This window comes from Pogona vitticeps, chromosome 2 (genome assembly GCF_051106095.1).
Source record: "Pogona vitticeps strain Pit_001003342236 chromosome 2, PviZW2.1, whole genome shotgun sequence".
Classification (NCBI taxonomy): Eukaryota; Metazoa; Chordata; class Lepidosauria; order Squamata; family Agamidae; genus Pogona; species Pogona vitticeps.
The window spans coordinates 179,306,510-179,325,402 of NC_135784.1; the positions used below are offsets into that span (position 1 = coordinate 179,306,510).

Below are 18,893 nucleotides of genomic sequence, written 5' to 3' on the forward strand. Positions count from 1 at the left end.
CCACCAGGAATACGAGTTGGTTTAAGAAAGCAAGACCAAGCAACTCTCTAACTAACTCATCTAACTAAGCAAGGGGCGAGTGTTTTGGGTTGCTGCTGATGATGATATATGCCATCAAATCACCTCTGACTTAGGACAGCCCTATGAATGAGTGATCTCAAAAAATCTTCCTCAGTGTTGTAAACTAAAAGTTGTAGGTTCCTTGATGAAATCCACCCGTCTTGCATTTGGTCTTCCTCTTCTCCTGCTTTCTTCTCGCTTTCCCAGCATTGTTGTCTTTTTCCAGAGAATCCTGAACTTCTCACAACGTGTCCAAAGTAGGACAGCCTTAATTTCACTATTTTTGCCTCTAGAGAAAGTCCAGGCTTGATTTGCTCTAAGAAACTTTGGGGCTATCACTTCTATCATCCCTGACAAAGGGGCAGGGGTGGCTGAGGTTGCTGGCAGTTACAATTTAACAATAGCTGAGAGTCCACACATATCCTCTACCCCTGCTGAAGCTCAATACTGTTCATGCTGAGGGGCAGAAACTGTCCAGGATTCAGCCAGAATTATTTCTAAGCTCAGCCTTGAAATATCAAGGACAGAACCTGATTTTTCCCCCCTCTACAATGAAGCCACAGAGCTGTTTCAAAGACAGCAAAAAGTATTGACACTTCTTTCTATGGCCTTATGTTTGCAATGGCCCAGTACTTGATAGTGCAATAACACAGAGATAGATACAATGTGTGTGAAATGCAGCAGCCATATTCTGGCAGGTACATATATAAACATTGCAATGCAATTAAATACTTAAGTAAATCTGGATTAAATATGCATCTATGTAGCTGGAAGGGGAATTGCTATCTCTCTCCATACAGTAGTTGATCCTATCCTTCTCTCTTCCCTCACCCAAATCACCACCAATGGGACTCTCATTCTGTATTACCATTTGAACACGCTTTTGCCATGCCACTTCCCATTGTTTCTGATCTCTAACCATCCTATGATATTCTATAGCCTTGTGGCGCAGTGGTTAAACCGCTGTACTGCAGCCAAAACTGTGCTCACAACCTGGGGTTCAATCCTGGGTAGTGGCTAAAGGTTGCCCCAGCCTTCTATCCTCTCGAGGTCCGTAAAATGAGTACCCAGCTCGCTGGGGGGGCAATGTGTAGCCTGCATAATTGACTTGTAAACTGCTCAGAGAGTGCTTGAAGTGCTATGGGGCGGTGTATAAGCAGCACGCTTTGCTTTTGCTTTATAATACAGTGTTTTTTTCTGAACAGAGTGTATAGACACTAAGCCTAACCCAAGACATCTGAAGACTTGAGGCAACTGGTCTCCCCCCCCCCATGCCCCACACTCCAGCCCCAATTCCATGGACAGAGGTTGGACAGAGTGGCAGATGAATCGTATTTCAATATGGGTTAGATCCTTCATCATACCTGAAGCAAGAGGACTGCGCAATTGTTTGGCCACGTACATGCTGCAGTACCTGGTTAGAAAGGGGAATGGCTGGAGAGCTCACATGAGCAGGCTGGGATGGGTGCTGATGCCCTTCAGCACCTGCCATCTGAGGCCGTCAGCTGCCTCTATCATCAAAGGGAAAAGCCAGCCTCTGACATGTTCATCCTCCACAAACATGCTGTCACACAAGGAACTCTCAGCAACTTTGTGACAAAAGGACATCATTTTGCCCAGTGCATCCATGTTGTCTGCTTTTATCCACACACAGCCTTCAGCCAATCAATTTCCTTTAATGACAAGTTCCAAATGACAAGGTGAAATGCTCCCTGACTCCCCAATTATGTCATGGATAGTTGGTGGATTAAGGATTGGACGCTTTAGGTGGTTTCCTTCCAGCTGGGTCCCACTTGGTATGTTAACCACAGCACCCAGTCCATAGCAAGGCAATACCATTACTAAGAATGATAAATATGTCATAAACTAGTATGTATGTTTCTTGGTGCTCCAGAAATCTTCATAAGGCTAGACAGTAAGTAAATCAAGACTGAGGGCATGGTACAACTGGCAATAGGAATCTATTTCAGATCAGAGTTTTTAAAAATTAGGTTCAAGTCACAAAGTATTTAAATTGGTGGCCATGTTAACATTCACTGAATGGAAATCAATTTAGTTCTGGTGATTTAGGCCAGTTTTGGCATATACAGTGCTGAAATAGACTCATTTCCTTTCTCCTTTATGTTGCCTTTTATTTTTAAATTAGTGATACAGTGATAAGTCGATGGCTCTTTTCAGCTGAGAATGTCAAAAGGCAGTCCTAACAGATCATATTGATTAATCAATGCAGCAAAAAACTCTCAGCCAAAAAAAAAAGTTTTCAGTGACTGAGCAGTAACTGATACATCACTAAATAGTACATACTACAACCATTTTAAAAAAAAAAAAAAGAAGCACAGAAGCCGTGGTGGCAATGCCATTGACATTAAATAGGGATGAGCAGTAAATTGATATCACAATCCACAGCTGCCAGACTGAACTGATTTAAATCGATTTACAAGCGAGTTATTTTAAAGAGTTCCACCTGCCCAGCTGGGGGGGGGGATTTGCTTTAGAGCCCAAATAAATGAATTTCACTCAAACATCGTATGCATGAGAAATTATAAAAAGATTTAAACATCACTTAAATTGTTTTAACTGCAGTTATTTTTTGCTCGTGGGACTATGCCCCAAGAAAATGGCTTAGTGTTAAAGCCACAAAGGCAGCAGCTTGTGTTCTTCTAGGTGTTGTTGTGCTGCAACTCCCATCCTTTCTTGCCATCTGGACGGCCGTGGTCCTCACCCCATAAAGGCTGTGTTACAACCATTTTAAACATGGAACGGTGGCAAAAGTTGCAGACTTACTTGTATATCAGTCTGTCCAATATGCCTTTTGAGTTTCAAACAACACCTAAAGATGCTGGCACCAAGAAGCAAATCCAATCACTAATTTTTCATACAAACTCCACCAGTTATTCCAGATATGTCTGCAGCAAAACATGCCGATTCCTTTACAGATGGAGGAAGAGAAACACAGCCGTTTCTAATGAGCAATGCTGCTGATTCATTTTAATGAGCTAGACAAAACAATTTTTTTAAAAAATAAATGTAATAGCCAGTAGTCCTCTTATTTCCAAAACACAGTCCACCTGTATGGAAGTCTAAATGATGTCAGCCAGAACGAACTAGGGTGCTCTTGTTTACACTGTCCTTTATGACATAAATGTAAGTAATCTTTGCTTTCAGCTGTACGTGCAACGTTTCACTTACCCATCTACTATTTGGTTATGTGCCAGCGATTCTGGCCAATCACCAGACGGCCTGGCTTTATAGGGCATTACTAATTGTACGACAGCTAAGCCCTTGGAACTGTCTTCCAGTATCTCTGTTTAAGTCTCAGCGACATGGAAATGTATGGAAATTTAATCTGTTAATTAAATCACCGAATGAGAGAGCTATGAATCAAGTGACAAAGAAGATTCAAGCAAAAAATTTTAAGTGTCTCAAGGGCTGGGATAGTGAAAGGGCATGATACAAAATTTTAAAATAAACACATGACATTTTTAAAAAACTATAAAATGGACAACTTCACACTGAGGAAGATAAAGAAAAACAGAAGCTGGCCAGTGAAGTGCTTCTCATTCCCAACCTTGTTCTCTATGGCCCTATATGACCCCTAAGCTGTACAACCCATTGGACTGTCTATAATTAGCACCAAACAAGCTGCAACTAGAGCCTCCGCACCCCTCGGCCCACAGCAAAAGGAGGACTTCCCATCACAGGAAGCAGCTTTGCTTAAAATTCCACACCCTGTGCTGTCTCAGCAGAGCCGACATGGTCCCTTGCATGCACACCCACAGGAATATATAAATATATATATGTACACAGTATATGGCTTGATTTATATATGAACACTCACAGAAGAAGCATTCAGAGAGTGGTTTTCCAAACTACAGTACAGCCAAAAGAGTTTGTTGGAGGGAAAAGGAGAAAGGAGCACTGCATGAGAGCCGTAAAGGGACAGGCGTGCTAAAGCAGACCACGGGTGGGTGACATGGGGGAAAAAAATCAGCAGTTTTTAGAGGGGAACAACAGTGAAGTCTCATGGTGACTTGACCACCATGCTTTCAAGCCTAGCAAATGCAAGCTTATTGCCTTTTCCTTCTTCGCCCAGCCTTACCCTCTTTCCTCTTTGCTGTACCCATTCAAAATTCAAAACAGCATCGCCACCAAGCAGGCTACCGCTATGCGTTAGCCGGTTAACAGCGTCTGCAAGTGTGAGCCTTGGGGAGCTGCTACTGTAGACACAAAGGTCACATGTACTGGCAAAGTGGTGCTGAAGTCTCCGTTATGGGATCCTTCATAGATACAACTCTGCGTCTGTGCAAAAGGCCTTCTTCAGGTTTCTAGCTTCGCAGGATCAGAAAGGGGGGTGAAGAGCCCTGCCCATGAAGCGGCACCTCGTCTGTGGACTCCTCTTTTCTTTCTCTTTCTCAGAAAGCCTGCCTTGCCAGAAGTGCCAACCACACTGAGTTCTTTTTAGACAAGTCAAGATGTGCTTATTTTGTTAAGTCGTTGGTCTTGATTCTCAGTCGAGGGCCAGTCTCTCCCCCGCCCCCCCAACAATGCATGGCACAAGCGAGCTTGTTTTTCTCCTCATTTATAATAAGGCCGGCCCAATCATTAGGTAGGGCGAGGCAGCCGCCTGAGGCTGCAAACATGGAATGACATGAAAGGGCAGAGAAATATCAGTGATTTAATTTGTTACTGTATTTCTACTCTCAAGGACAGAAAGAAGCACTTGTAGGATTTTCTGTTTCGTGTGCTGAGAAGATTTGACTGGCTTTGAATATTATGCACCTTGATTTGTCACGGATGGGACACCATTTGCCTCAGGCAACAAAATATCTTGGTCTGACCATACTTCTCAAGATGCAGGGGCACTAGGTTTTATTTACGTTTTGAGGCAAAGTTTTCAAACTACAGTTGTTTCAAAATACCATTCTAAGCTCTGGAAAAGCATTACTTAAAATTTCAAAAATATGTGATCAGCTCAAAGCTGCTTAGGACTACCCTCAGTGGTGGAAACGCTTGGAAAGGGAGTGCCACCTTCATACAGAGATGCTCTTTGCCACAGCCAAACTGGTGGTTGGTGGTGCAGTCTGAAAGGGCAATGCGCAACATTACATACCTCTGATGAGCAACACGTTGGAGTATATAGAAGACAAATATTGCCATGTTTACTATGCCTTTGGAGACCCAGTGAACAAGAGGCGTGTAGCCAGGGCAACTGTGCTTGCCCCCTATAAACTGGTTTAGTGACTAGGCTTTTTCCTCATAGTTCATACCTGAGGCAGCCTGGAAGTCCTATCAGCAGAACCTTTCCTAGATTTTCTACCCACGAAAAATTTATCACTAAGAGTCTAGGTTCCAGAGTCAAAAGCTGTTGTCATGTTCAGCCCTTATTATCCACTTAGGCACTAACTGTAATCCCAGTTAATGGGAATTTCAGTAAAGAACAGACACAGATTAACAGAGACTGGGTGTCAAATTGAGAATTGCTTTAGAGCCCTGTTGTGTGGCAAATCACTTTTTATGGAGTAGCTCAAATCCTATTGCGTCTTTACCCTGCTATTAATCTCGGAGGTGAATCGCCTCAAATTAGGAAGCCTGTGACTCAGTGCACGACAGCAAATTGCCTACACTGGCTACTTTATTTGCAGTAATTTACCACAAAGATTTACACTGCCCACGCAATGGCCATAGGCAGTAACTGAAAGGATTTGGGCCATTTGGTTATTTATTGGTTTACTTTTCTTTTTTCATCTCACCTTCCCTCTATTGAGCTCCAGGCAGCACCCAAGCCTCTGCTTCGTCCCACTTTATCCTCACAGCAACCCTCCGAGATCAGAGCGGCTGGCTCAGGGTCAATCGAGGCATTTCAGCACTCAGCGGGGACTTGAACCCAGATCTTCCAATTCCAACACTCTAAACACTACACTGGTTATGATATTCTGGCAAATGGGAGTTTTAGCGGAGAACAGAGGTAAATTAACCCAGGGAATGGTTGTTGTGGGTTTTTCGGGCTCTTTGGCCGTGTTCTGAAGGTTGTTCTTCCTAACGTTTCACCAGTCTCTGTGGCCGGCATCTTCAGAGGAGAGCAACCTGTGCTCCGGGAAGATGCTAAACTGCCACCTGGATTAGGATACTATTGCACTCGTATTCCTCTAGTCCTCAAGAGTCTGCCAAGGTGATGTAAATGAGGCAGAATCAGCAGAACAGCATAGATGGCTGTGAAGAAGAGTCGATTAAAGACATTAAACCTGAAAGTGAGCTATCCCCTCCATCGTATCAGGGGGAAGGAATCAACAAAGAGCCAAGTGCTATACAGGCTGGGATTCAAAATATGACTTCGAAGGAGGTTCAAGCTACTGGAGGAGAAGAGAAGAAAGGGGCAGGAATAGGACAACCAATAGCTGAAGGTTTTCTAGCAACAGAAGAGTGTGAGGAAAAGGCGGGAGGAGGAAGGAGCTGGGGCTCATTAGCAGGTTTAGGAGCAATTGAGGAGGAGGAGGAGGCAAGGAAGAAAGGGAGAAGGAGAAAGGAGTGAACTAAAGAGTGAGCCAAAGCCATGTGTCTTTGATATACAGTGGTGCCTCGATTGACGTTAATTCGTCCCAGCGAAATCACTGTAGAGCGAAAATGTCGTCAAACGAAATTAAAAAACCAATTGAAACGCATTAAAAACCAGTTAAGGGTTAATGCGTTCCAATGGGCAAAATACCTAATTGTCCAGCGAAGATCCTCCATATGGCGACCATTTTCGGGTGCCTGTTAAGCGAAAAATGCCTCCTAAAAACAGCGGGGAGCCATTTTGAGCAGCCGGCGGCCATTTTGAAAACCCAACGATCAGCTGTTTTGATCGTTGTAATGTGAAGAATTGGTTCCCGAAGCAGGGAACCAATCATCGCAAAGCAAAAAAAAAAAAACCATTAAAACATCGTTTTGCGATCGGAAAAACACTGTTGTGAAACGGATTCATCATTATACGAGGTAATCGTTAAGCAGGGCACGACTGTACCTAGGAGGGAAGAGAAAGGATTTGAGAAAGGTAGGAAGTCTATTCTAGGACCAGGGAAAGAAGTACAATTATGAGAGTTGGATCCTTTAGAATGGACAGAGTACATCTATATGAGGGGGAAGAAGGCACTTGGAAGAAGGTGGTGCGTCCAGAGCCTGTGCCCACTGGAGGGACCCAGCGCGAGGAGGATTGGGCAAGACACCCATGCTGTGGGACAATCTGCATGGTGCAGAGCACCCCTATGTGGAAACCAACCAATTGGGAGTTTTGGAATGGCGCTGCATTAAAAGAAACAATGATGACTAATGACTCTGACACCATGTGGAATGGTTTACTATTGTTTAATAGTCCTGTTGGACCTACAGAAGTTGTAATTCACCCCTTCCCTCCACCCGATACTAAAGGTTTGGTTAAAGGAATATCATCTCCTGTCATCACTCAAGTACCAAAAAGGGAACTACTAGTTTTACAACGGGAACCCAATCACAGTGGTGCTGCATGTGTATTTCTTTTAATAGCCTGGTTCACTGGTAGTGCATCCTAAATTGTGCAGCATTTTGTTGAGGGAGGTCACACCATTTATGCGATTCTAGACTTTTGTCTAACGTATTCCATTTCCATGGAAAGAAGTGCAGACGCAAGGAGGACAAAAACTCTCCAGCTCATGGCCACACAAATTCTTCTGGTCCTTTCTGCTCTTCCTAAATTGTGAGTTCCAATCAAAAGTTGCTGGCTGTTTTTCTACACCATTTCCAATGGCACAAGGACTAGAAACTTGCTATTTATAAATGGACAAAAGTGAATTTCCTCCATAAATCCATGCTGGCATGGATAGTACTAAGATACATCACCTTTACTCATACCCCTCATCTCTGCTACCTTTATTTATTCCAAAATGGCCATCCCAGCCCAATTGTAACCAAAAGTTATCACAGGACAAAGAGGAACACATAACTAGTTTGAAGTAAAGAATACTGTACTTCCTAGGTCTGTTTACACTGAAATTGCTGCTGCAATAATTTATTGATGTGCTTTGGGCACATTCCTGGTCTTTAACAATTTCTACACCTATGTCATTACATCATGAGAAACAGGAAGGGAAAAAAAACAGAGGGAGGGACAATGACCATCTCTGGTGGCCATTTGCTATTTCTTTACAAGCTAATAAAAAAGATTATATGAGCCAAGAGCCATGGAGGGGGAAGTGTGTTAAACTGTTTTTCAGGCAGTGGTAAAAGATTAGAAGGGGCAGATTCCAGCTTTGAAATAATAAAGCTATGATAAGCCAAGAGGGATATATTCAAAGGGCTTGTGCGACGAAGGTGAATCCCATGATATTGGAAAACTGGAAATTCAAAGACACTGTGTTTTTTGAGACATGGGCTGGAAAAAAATCTAAACCACAGACTGATCTGTGTGTATAATGTGTACAGTCAGGAAGTCCTTATGTGTCTGTAAACATGGGGATAGTGGGCTGCATCACACTCTCTCTCTCCAAAGCCAAGAATGAAGACCACCTGGCTTTACTTGTTTTAACCCTTCCCCACCCAAATTAACACCAGGAAGGCACCATCAATAATGCAAACTCAGTAGATGTTTAAACCTAGATGTCTGCCCGGCTCAACTGCAGAGCACTCAACCATCCAATGGGGCATAGAATGGGCCATTCTCAGCATTCTTCTCACACTCTTGCATTTGTTTCCACAGCTGCTCCGCTTAGAGCAGTGGTCCCCAACTTTGGGCCTCCAGATGTTCTTGGACTTCAACTCCCAGAAATCCTGGCCAGCAGAGGTGGTGGGGAAGGGTTCTGGGAGCTGTAGTCCAAGAACATCTGGAGGCCCAAGGTTGAGGATCACTGGTTTAGAGGACTTAAGTTCTTGGGGTCCATCACAGAATCATCAGTGAGGAAAGCTTCAGTCCAAAGCTCAAGAGGTCTTTTGAGCCACGTTCACAGCCTTCTGGAGTGTCTCTTTTGGCACAAGCTGGAAGACATCTAGGGCCTGAATGAGTTGGTCCCGGGCACTGCTAATGAAAGTGTTGCTAAGGAAAGCAGGAAGGCCCCCGACACCATCACGCAGAATATAGAGGGGGACACGAAGAAGACCCATCACCTGAAATAACAGAGGGAAGATCCAGTTACACGAACCAATATAAAAAAACTGCCCTCCTGACAAAAAAAAGAATTACGACCACCTTAATTAGCACACCCAACATGATGCAACCACAGCTATGAAAATTCAGTAAGGAACTAGAAAACATTGCAGAATGCTGTATTTAGGCAATCAGTTTGACTTCTGGGAATATCAGCTTCTTGTGTAGAGCAAAAGGATTGTTTTATTTTTCACAGAAAAACCTCTGCTTCTGTAGCATTAATTCCTTCTTGAGAGCAGAAGGACTTGATTCAACACTTCAGAAACAAAAGTCTAAAAGTCGTGCATAACCTACCAATAGTTTGTTGTTGTTTAGTCGTTAAGTCGTGTCTGACTCTTCATAGCCCCACAAACCAGAGCACACCAGGCCCTCCTGTCTTCCACTGCCTCCCAGAGTTGGATCAAATTCATGTTGGCAGCTTCAGTGACACTGTCCAACCATCTCGTCCTCTGTCGTCCCCTTCTCCTCTTGCCTTCACATTTTCCCAACATCAGGGTCTTTGCCAGGGAATTTTCTCATGAGGTGGCTAAAGTATTGGAGCCTCAGTTTCAGGATCTGTCCTTCCAGTGAGCACTTAGGGTTGATTTCTTTCAAAATGGATAGGTTTGTTCTCCTTGCAGTCCAGGGGACTCTCAAGAGTCTCCTCCAGCACCACAATTCAAAAGCATCAATTCATCAGCGGTCAGCCATCTTTATGGTCCAGCTCTCAATGCCATACATCGCTATTGGAAAAACCATAGCTTGGACTATGCAGGCCTTTGTCGGCAATGTGATGTCTCTGCTTTTTAAGATGCTGTCTAGGTTTGTCATCGCTTTCCTCCCAAGAAGCAGGCGTCTTTTAATTTCGGGGCTGCTGTCACCGTCTGCAGTCATCATGGAGCCTAAGAAAATAAAATCAGCCACTGCCTCCATATCTTCCCCTAATATTTGCCAGGAGGTGATGGGACCAGTGGCCATGATCTTAGTTTTTTGATGTTGAGCTTCAGACCATTTGCACTCTCCTCTTTCAACCTCATTAAGAGGTTCTTTAATTACTCCTTACTTTCTGCCATCAGAGTGGTATCATTTGCATATCTGAGATTGTTGATATTTCTTTCGGCAATCTTAATTGCATTTTAGGATTTGTCGAGTCCTGCCTTTCACATGATGTATTCTGCATATAAGTTAAATAAGCAGGGGGACAATATGCAGCCTTGTCGTACTCCTTTCCCAATTTTGAGCTAATCAGTTGTTCCATATCCAGTTCTTTTGCTTCCTGTCCCATGTATAGATTTCTCAGGAGATAGATAAGGTGGTCAGGCACTTCCATTTCTTTACGAACTTGCCATAGTTTGCTGTGGTCCACACAGTCAACGGCTTTTGCATAGTCAATGAAGCAGAAGTACATGTTTTTTGGAACTCTCTGGCTTTCTCCATAATCCATTGCATGTTAGCAATTTGGTCTCGAGTTCCTCTGCCCCTTCAAAATCTAGCTTGTACTTCTGGGAGTTCTCGGTCCACATACTGCTGAAGCCTGTCTTGTAGGATTTTGAGCATAACCTTGCTGGCATGTGAAATGAGTTCAATTGTACAATAGTTGGAGCATTCTTTGGCACTGCCCTTCTTTGGGATTGGGATGTAGACTGATCTTTTCAAATCCTCTGGCCACTGCTGAGTTTTCCAAACTCGCTGGCATATTGAGTGTAGCACCTTAACAGCGTCATCTTTTAAGATTTTAAATAGTTCAACTGGAATGCCATCATCTCCACTGACCTTGTTGTTAGACAAGCCTTCTAAGGCCCACTTGACTTCACTCTCCAGGATGTCTGCCTCAAGGTCAGCAACCACACTATCTGGGTTGTCAGGGGCATCCAGATCTTTCCGGTATAATTATGTGCATTCTTGCCACCTCTTCTTTATGTCTTATGCTTCTGTTAGGTTCCTATCATTTTTGTCCTTTATCATGTCCATCTTTGCACAAAACGTTCCTTTAATATCTCCAATTTTCTTAAACAGATCTCTGGTTTTTCCCTTTCTATTATTTTCCTCTATTTCTTTGCACCGTTCATTTAAGAAGGCCCTCTTGTCTTTCCTTGCTATTCTTCGGAAGTCAGCATTCAAATTTCCGTAACTTTCCCTATCTCCCTTACATTTTGTTTCCCTTCTCTTCTCTGCTATTTGTAAGGCCTCATTGGACAGCCACTTTGCTTTCTTGCATTTCCTTTTATTTGGGATGGTTTTTGTTGCTGCCTCCTGTACAATGTTCTGAGCCTCCATCCATAGTTCTTCAGGCACTCTATCCAACTAATCTAGTTCCTTAAATTTGTTCTTCACTTCCACTGTGTGTTCATAAGGGATTTGGTTTAGATTATACCTGACTAGCTCCATTGGCTTTTCCTACTTTCTTCACACTTTTCCTACTTTACCAATGGTTAGCACCAACTAATTACCTACCATCAAGGTTCCCTCCAAGATGTGTGTCTAATAACCACCCCCATAGGACTCTTCCTCCGTGCACCCACAGTTATTGTTTTCAGTCCCTTTGGTTCTAGTCATGGCAGAACCTCATGCAGGGAGTGTGGCATTGCGTGCATGTGGCATCGCACAAACAAGAGGCAGAGCCCCACCCAACAGGGCTGCAAATTAGAGGAAACGTTGCCTACCATCAAGATGTTTATGCAATCCCAACTCTGGAAGTTCAATCCCAGAGTTTCTAATGCAATTGCCACTTTCTGTAGATCATTTCGATTTATCCCCGTAACTACGTACAGTATTACCTGAATGCCATACTCAATGAAAACCCATATTAAAACTAGACTGTTAGTTCAGAAGGTGTCACAAGTCTTTGTGCTTCTTTTCCCCAGTTTTTATCACAGATCCTGAATCTGTCTGCCAAAAGTATGCTCCAGTGAGCTCAATGAGACTTGTTCTAAGGTAAATGCACACAGGATTTTAAACTTAAGGAAGAATGCGCACACCATCAGCCCCGCTATTCATTCTCTCTGTACCTCTAAGCCATGGTCTTTGGCCTGCACGGCCCTCTCCTCCAGGGTCCGAAGTTCCTCCAGGCTAAGCTGCTTGACATAAAAGTGTGCCACCACTCTCTGAGGCCTCTCGGAGATGTAGGCGTTCAAGTAGTCATTCTCAGTCACCTGAAGCAAGGCAGCACCAGGACCCAACTCTTCATGCAGTTCCCTACTCAGGCCCTCTTCCAAGGAGGCATCTTGTGGATCCACAAATCCACCGGGAAATCCCAAGCGACCATCGAACCGCATCTGCATCTGGAAAGGATACAGACAGCCTGCTAATTCACTCACTCACACACACCCAAAAGATATTCCTGTAAGCAGAGGCAAGAGTTAAAGCGAAGGACTGGCCATTTCTGAATCATCTGGGAGATAAGGTCCAAATAAACTAATTTTTCCAATCTCTGGGACAACCTTATTTTCCCAAGCTTAGTTATTTCCATGCAGAAAAGGGAGTGCAACGTGTGACTGGGAATCCTGTTGTTCACCGAAAGTGATTAGGTGCAATTCAGCTTTCACTGAGAAAATGAATGCCTTTGTACGGGGAAGGATAGTTAGAGAAAGAAGGAGTACCTCAGGCTTCCTAGACGGACCTTTACCTGCTCTGATCTATGCTAGCCTTCCTTCCACCTAAACTGATGGTTGCTGATGGCATTTTCTTCCGTCCTGGCCTTCTCTAGAAGAGCACAGAGGAGACATCATCTCTCTGTTCCTAAAAAGTGAAAGACCAGTCTAGATGTGATTGCTTTCTGAAAGGGGAAAGTATGTTCTGCTAACCATTGCAACATTCACAAATTAACTAGGCCACTGCTTGTTGCTGCAAATTATTGTTGTCTCTGATCAGTGTGATCAGGGATAACAACAGGATTCCAAGCACCTTGCTCTGTTTCCCAAATGGATTCTGGCCATTGCAGTCCAATACATCCAGAAAGCTGCAAGCTGAGGAAAGGCTGCTAAGAATGATCTTAATAATAATACAAGTTCTGCTTAAACTCTCCATAACTATGAACTATAGAGGAACAAGGTTTGCTCTTGGGGGAAACACTAAGCCTTAAAAAAAGTGTCTTTGTTTCTTAGCCCAACGAACCCACGTTAGTCAAGGTCCACACTACTTTAGAACATTCCACCAAATAACCCTTCCCATCCACACACTACTACCCTCTTTCACAGCCACTGTGACAACGTGAAGGAAACATGCTGGCCAGGAGTGTAATGATGACCAAGCCTCCAACACAAGCCAAGGGTCAGGTTCTTTAACAGTGTTAACAGTGGCTGAAGCCAAGGCAGATGACAACAGATAGCCGTAGGCGATGCACAAGTCAATGCAAGGAACAAAGCACACAGTTAAACACCGCAGAAACAGGGTGTGGGTGGGCACTGTGCCAAGGGTGGCAAAACCTATCTCTTATTATTATGCCAGTTGGCTTATGGGATGTTTGAAGTGTTTTTCAAGCACTACATAAATACTTATTATAATCACCAACAGTAGATTTGGCAAGTTAGGCTCAGAGAGAGAGAAAAAATATGCATATACTTTTTAAAGTTTTCATTTTCCCCCTAATTCATACCATATACATTAATCCAGATCACAGATTTTGAAGGTTCAAGTGCAGTGTGGATTCTTCCCAGTCCATACCAATAGCTTTCATCTATAGAGCATAAAGCTCCCTGTTGCCTCCCACCATCCAAATCAACCCAATCCTCATACCTGGAATACACAGCTGCATAGTTTAATTTAGAAATTGGTTAAAAACTGATTGATTCTTAATCTCTAAAATGAAGTTTTGCAAAAACAAAAACGTTTTACATCCAGTCCTGATTTTTCACAGATGCCCTTATCTATGTATGGGCTATTCTACAGTACTTCATCTCAGATCCCTCCCCCACCCCACCCCATATAGGTAATTAGTACATCAGGAAAATATTAGGCTAGACGTGTTTTCCTCAGCATTTTAGTTTTTTGTGTGGAAGGAAGGCCTCACATACCCTCTCTGATTGATGTTTAATATGCAAACACATAGTCATAGCATAAATAAGCATCTAAGAAAATCAGCCCTAACCTGCTCGGCAAACTGAACCAGAACAAGGTCTCAAAATGGAAGCAGTCATTCGCAAGCCAGAGTTGAATATTCATAATTATTTCAGCATTATCTCACGCGTTCTCAGCAACAGCATTAAGGGGAGCCCTCAGAAAACTAGCCGTGTCATATAATAACCATCCCTCTTCCCCAGATTTAAATGTGAATTTATGTCACTTCGCACACACACACACACACACACACACACACACACACACACACACACACAGAGAGAGAGAGAGAGAGAGAGAGATTTCTGGCTGCCTCTGCCCCGGAGCTTTCCACCTGCCCCCCAAACCGCGTCTCACCAACACTGCGTAACGCAACGGGATCTTCCCGAAGAGGCGGCCGGGGCAGGGCGCGTACAGGAGGACATGGCACGCGTGCTTCCAATCCGGTGGCTTGAAGCGCAGCGCTTCGCCCCTGGACGCAGCCCGGACTTCTCCCATGGCTCAGCCCTCCTCCTCCTCCTCCTCCTCCTCCGCTGCCTCCTGCTTCTCCTGCAGCCGCCGGTAGAGGGGGCGCGGACGAAGGAGGGGGGAAACCCTGCGAAGTCTCCAATCAGAGCGTAGGCGCAACTGCAGCCAATCAGAGACTGGGAAGGAAACGTCCTGATGTGTCCGGTTGGCATGCGTGTTGCTCTCTGCGGCATCGCTCAGTACTGGGCCCTTCAAACCAATCCTGTGACGCAGGGGGTGGGCATAAGTGACGCCCCGCCTCCTCTTAAATCCCTGCAGTCCAACCACGTGTCTTCAAGGTACTAAACAAGAGTATACCCTGAGGATCGTTTAAAAGCTTATGCTCAACTAATCAGTGTTAAATTATCGTGAGGATGCACTCCGGCTTAAGAACATCAAAGATTGATTGTTTGCCTCTAATCGAGGCCTTATTTCCTCTGCTGGCTTGGCAAGAAGGGCTTGCCTTGCTGTCGGTAAGATTTTTTTTTTATGAATCTTATGGGTGTTATTCATGTTAGTCTGTGTGGTGTAGCAAGTAGCATGTCTTGGTCGAATGTGAAATTTTACGCTTAAAAACCTCTACGCAGCAGGGGGAAAAAATTAATGGACCTACAAAGTAGAACTATTTACCTGTATTTATTATTAGCTTGCTCTCATCAACTGACACATACTGTCAACTCAGAGACACTGGTGAGAGAAAGAATAAAGAGTTCAATTTACTCACACCCTGAATAGATTAAAAAACAAATGAACAGCGGATTGTTGAAAAATAATGACCAGTTACATGGACAGAGCTTAACTGATTCATAGTCTGCTTACTGATTACATGATAGATTCTAACTGACCCCTGATTGAAAAAGAGTGGGGAAAAGGATTCTTAAGAGTTGTGGCAGAGAGGGAACAATTGGTTGCTGGTGTATTGATTGGCATTCCCCCCCAATCCAGAAGGTCCCTTCCAGTCAAAACCTCTTAAAGTCAGCATATGAAGGTTGCTAAATTCCAACATAGTATTGAGGTGGAACTCAGGACATCCTAGGGTTGAAATCCCTGGTTACAGCAATGATACGTCCCTCCTTGAACATTTCACATATCCTCAAAAAAAAAAAAAAAAGCCAACTAGGATTACCATAACTCAGGTGCAACTGGAGGGCACATAACAAGAGTGTTCATAATATATTCGCAAAGGCTTTCATAATACAGTGGGGTCTCTACTTAAGAACTTAATCCGTATTGGAAGGTGGTTCTCAAGTTGAAAAGTTCTTATGTTGAATCTGTATTTCCCATAGGAACGCATTGAAAACCATTTAATCGGTATCTGCTCTTTTCCATCCATAGAAACTACAGTGGAACCTCTACTTAAGAACTTAATCCGTTTTGGAATGGTGTTCTTAAGTTGAAACGTTCTTAAGTTGAAGCAAAATTTCCCATAGGAATGGACTGAAAACCAAGTAATCCGTTCTGGCTGTTTTTTTGTTATGTAGAGGTGTGTTCGTACATTGAAGCATTAGTTCCCATAGGAACTAATGCAAAGCTGGTTAATACATACTCTACCACTAGGGGGAGAATTTTTTTTTAACCTAAGATGACCTAAGGTTAAAAAAAGAGCAGGAAAGGTTTTTTTTCCTGTTCTTATCTTGGATTTCTGTTCTCAAGTAGAAGCAAAATTTAGCAAATGGAGCTGTTCTTAAGTTGGATTGTTCTTAAGTAGAGACATTCTTAAGTAGAGACCCCACTGTAGTTGGAAAAAATGGAAAGCAATAGGAGAAAGACCATACATGAAGTGGATTGACTCAATAAAGCAAGCCACAGCTTGACAGCTGGCTAGCTCAGTGGTTCAGGTCTTTGGGTGAGCCGGAGGGTAGAAGTTCGATTCCCCACTGGGCCTCCTTGACAGGGGATGGACTCGTTGATCCATAAGGACCCCTTCAGCTCTGCAGTTCTAAGGTAATGATTGTGATGATTTAATTTTCAAGACCTGGAAACTAAAGACTGTTAATGATAGGACAGTTTGCAAGTCATCAGTTCACAGTAGGTTCGAAGCACGAGTCCCAGTTTTGGGAAAGCAGTGATGTGTGTACTCGAGGCAGAACGTAATTCCCCAGTTACATGGAGGAATAGGGAGGTGATATGTACAGCTCTGTTTAAAAAGGAAAAAAAATCTGGATAGCTCAGTGGGTTGGAGTGTCTGGCTGCAGAGCCAGGGGCCAGCAGTTTAAATTCCCACTGTGCCTTCCAGAAAAGGGGCAAGACTACTCAGCACGTGTGCTGCTGATACAGTTACGTGCCCTGCCGTTTGTGTAGCCTTTGGCAAGCTGTATGGTCCCTGAGCACCACCAGAAAGGGGAAACTGGTAAACCACTTCTGAATTCTTTATACCTAGGAAACCCTGGAAAGGCCGCCGCAAGTCTGAATTAACTGGATGACACAAAGTTAGTATGTAGAGCTCCAGTGGCCAAGTCCATGCAGAAATAGGGCTCTGAAACTAGAAAACCAAGAAACCAAAACATTCTTTAAAGGAATGAAAGCAGTGCTACATTCTGCAAAACTGAGGTGCTGGGTTTCTGGATTGCACCATTAGACTGCAGCTGAGGAGAGGAGAGACACGGATATGACCTAAGGTACACTTTACAAGCTACCAGGAGGATTTTCTCAGATTACTTCATGATATGCTATCTCAGTGGTTCTTAACCTTTGTTACTTAGACGTTTTTTAACTGCAACTCCCAGAAACCCCAATCAGCACAGCTGGTGGTGAAGGCGTCTGGCAGTTGCAGTCCAAAACTCCTGAGTAACCCAAGGTTAAGAACCAGTGTGCTATCTGATGACATACAGGGAGGCTACCACAGTGGTGGCTGAGGTGACCTCCTTTTCCTTGTGTGGGAGCTGGATTTGAACTGGGAGCTTCCAACATATAAAACATCACCCAGCATTTTACAGGGTCCTTCGGTAAAGACAGATTCCACATGATGTGCCCACGGGCGAACAGCTACACTGTACATAAGGCTGTTTTCCGGTGTTTCTGCCTTGACAGGTTCTTTTCCCTCCTTCAGAGTGAAGGTAAATAGGAAAGTGTTTCTACCCTAGTGAGAATGAAAAATTTCGCCCTTGTGTGCTGGATATTATTATTTTGTGTGTGTGTTTGATGCATTTTAAAGATGTTTTTAGCATTTTAACTAATAGTTTTAATACTGTGGTATGTTTCTTTCACGTCATAAATTATTGTTGGTTTTAGTTGGTGTGTTGTTTTTTTAGCAACTTGTGAACCACCTTTAATACGCATATTCTGGCATCCCTTTCCCTGTACGAATGCCGGAATAGATCTTAGGAGCGTCTGCCCCCAACTTGAGTTCACTGGCTCTGTCAATGGGTGGCATCAAGCCCTCCCTGACTGCTAAGTACTGACAGTTTTCAGGAATAGCAGGGGCACACCTGTTGTTTAAAGGTCATTTTTAATTTTTTCTCCACGTCCTACCCAGATGCCATTGCTTTCTTTCACAGGCTAAACCCATTTCAGATAGGATGATTGTTTCAACAGCACAGAAGAAGCCTCTCTCTGCTCCTGGCATAATGTGGGCAGGGCTGCTCTGTCCAGCTGAGTTGTGACTTTTTCCTTCAGCCCCATTCCCACCCCTCAGTCTCTCTCGTCTCCTTTTGGGACACCCTTCTTCCTGCAACGGCGGAGAGGATACAGCAGACACCGAGAGTACAGAGGGACACCGAGGACAGCCGGAACCCTCTCCTCTTCCGCATCCACTGGAAAGGTCAAATGGCAACATCTCAGAGAAGTGGTGGCAGCTCTGGAGTCCCGGAGCCCTCTGGGAAAGGGAGGAGGACTTGTGAAAAAATTATTCTGGACGAGAGGTCTTCCGATCTCTCAGCCAGCATGGGAGACTGACGGTGCCCCATACCCCCATGTTGTCATTACCATCACCAAGGTGGGCAAGGGGTGAAGGAACTGGAGTCTGACAACATAGAGAGAGGCTGGTTTCCAGGCTATGGTATGGAGAGAAGTGATATGCAGCGGGAGAAAGAAGTGGGCCACATGCAGCCACTCCAGGGCCCATCACTCCTGCGTGCAACAGTTGTTTGGGCCCCTGTTCCCATAACAGGCATCTGCCACAGCAATACACACATGCGCAAAC

General features: G+C 44.0%; 1 protein-coding gene and 1 long non-coding RNA gene across 2 annotated transcripts; one reads left to right on the forward strand and one right to left on the reverse strand.

Annotated features, from left to right (window-relative positions):
* Positions 1 to 7,385: 7,385 nt before the first annotated feature.
* On the reverse strand, positions 7,386 to 14,807 carry LOC110078648 (U8 snoRNA-decapping enzyme). The gene is made up of 3 exons (XM_020793033.3): positions 14,603 to 14,807; positions 12,199 to 12,471; positions 7,386 to 9,171 (listed from the first exon to the last, which is right to left on the reverse strand). Exons 1-3 carry the CDS (start codon positions 14,741 to 14,743, stop codon positions 8,986 to 8,988), a joined length of 600 nt encoding a protein of 199 aa, XP_020648692.2. The 5' UTR covers positions 14,744 to 14,807; the 3' UTR covers positions 7,386 to 8,985.
* Positions 14,808 to 15,001: 194 nt separating this feature from the next.
* LOC140704725 (uncharacterized) lies at positions 15,002 to 18,892 on the forward strand. Its single transcript, XR_012084096.2, has 2 exons — positions 15,002 to 15,225; positions 18,250 to 18,892. It is a non-coding gene; the product is annotated as an uncharacterized LOC140704725 (long non-coding RNA).
* Position 18,893: the final 1 nt, after the last annotated feature.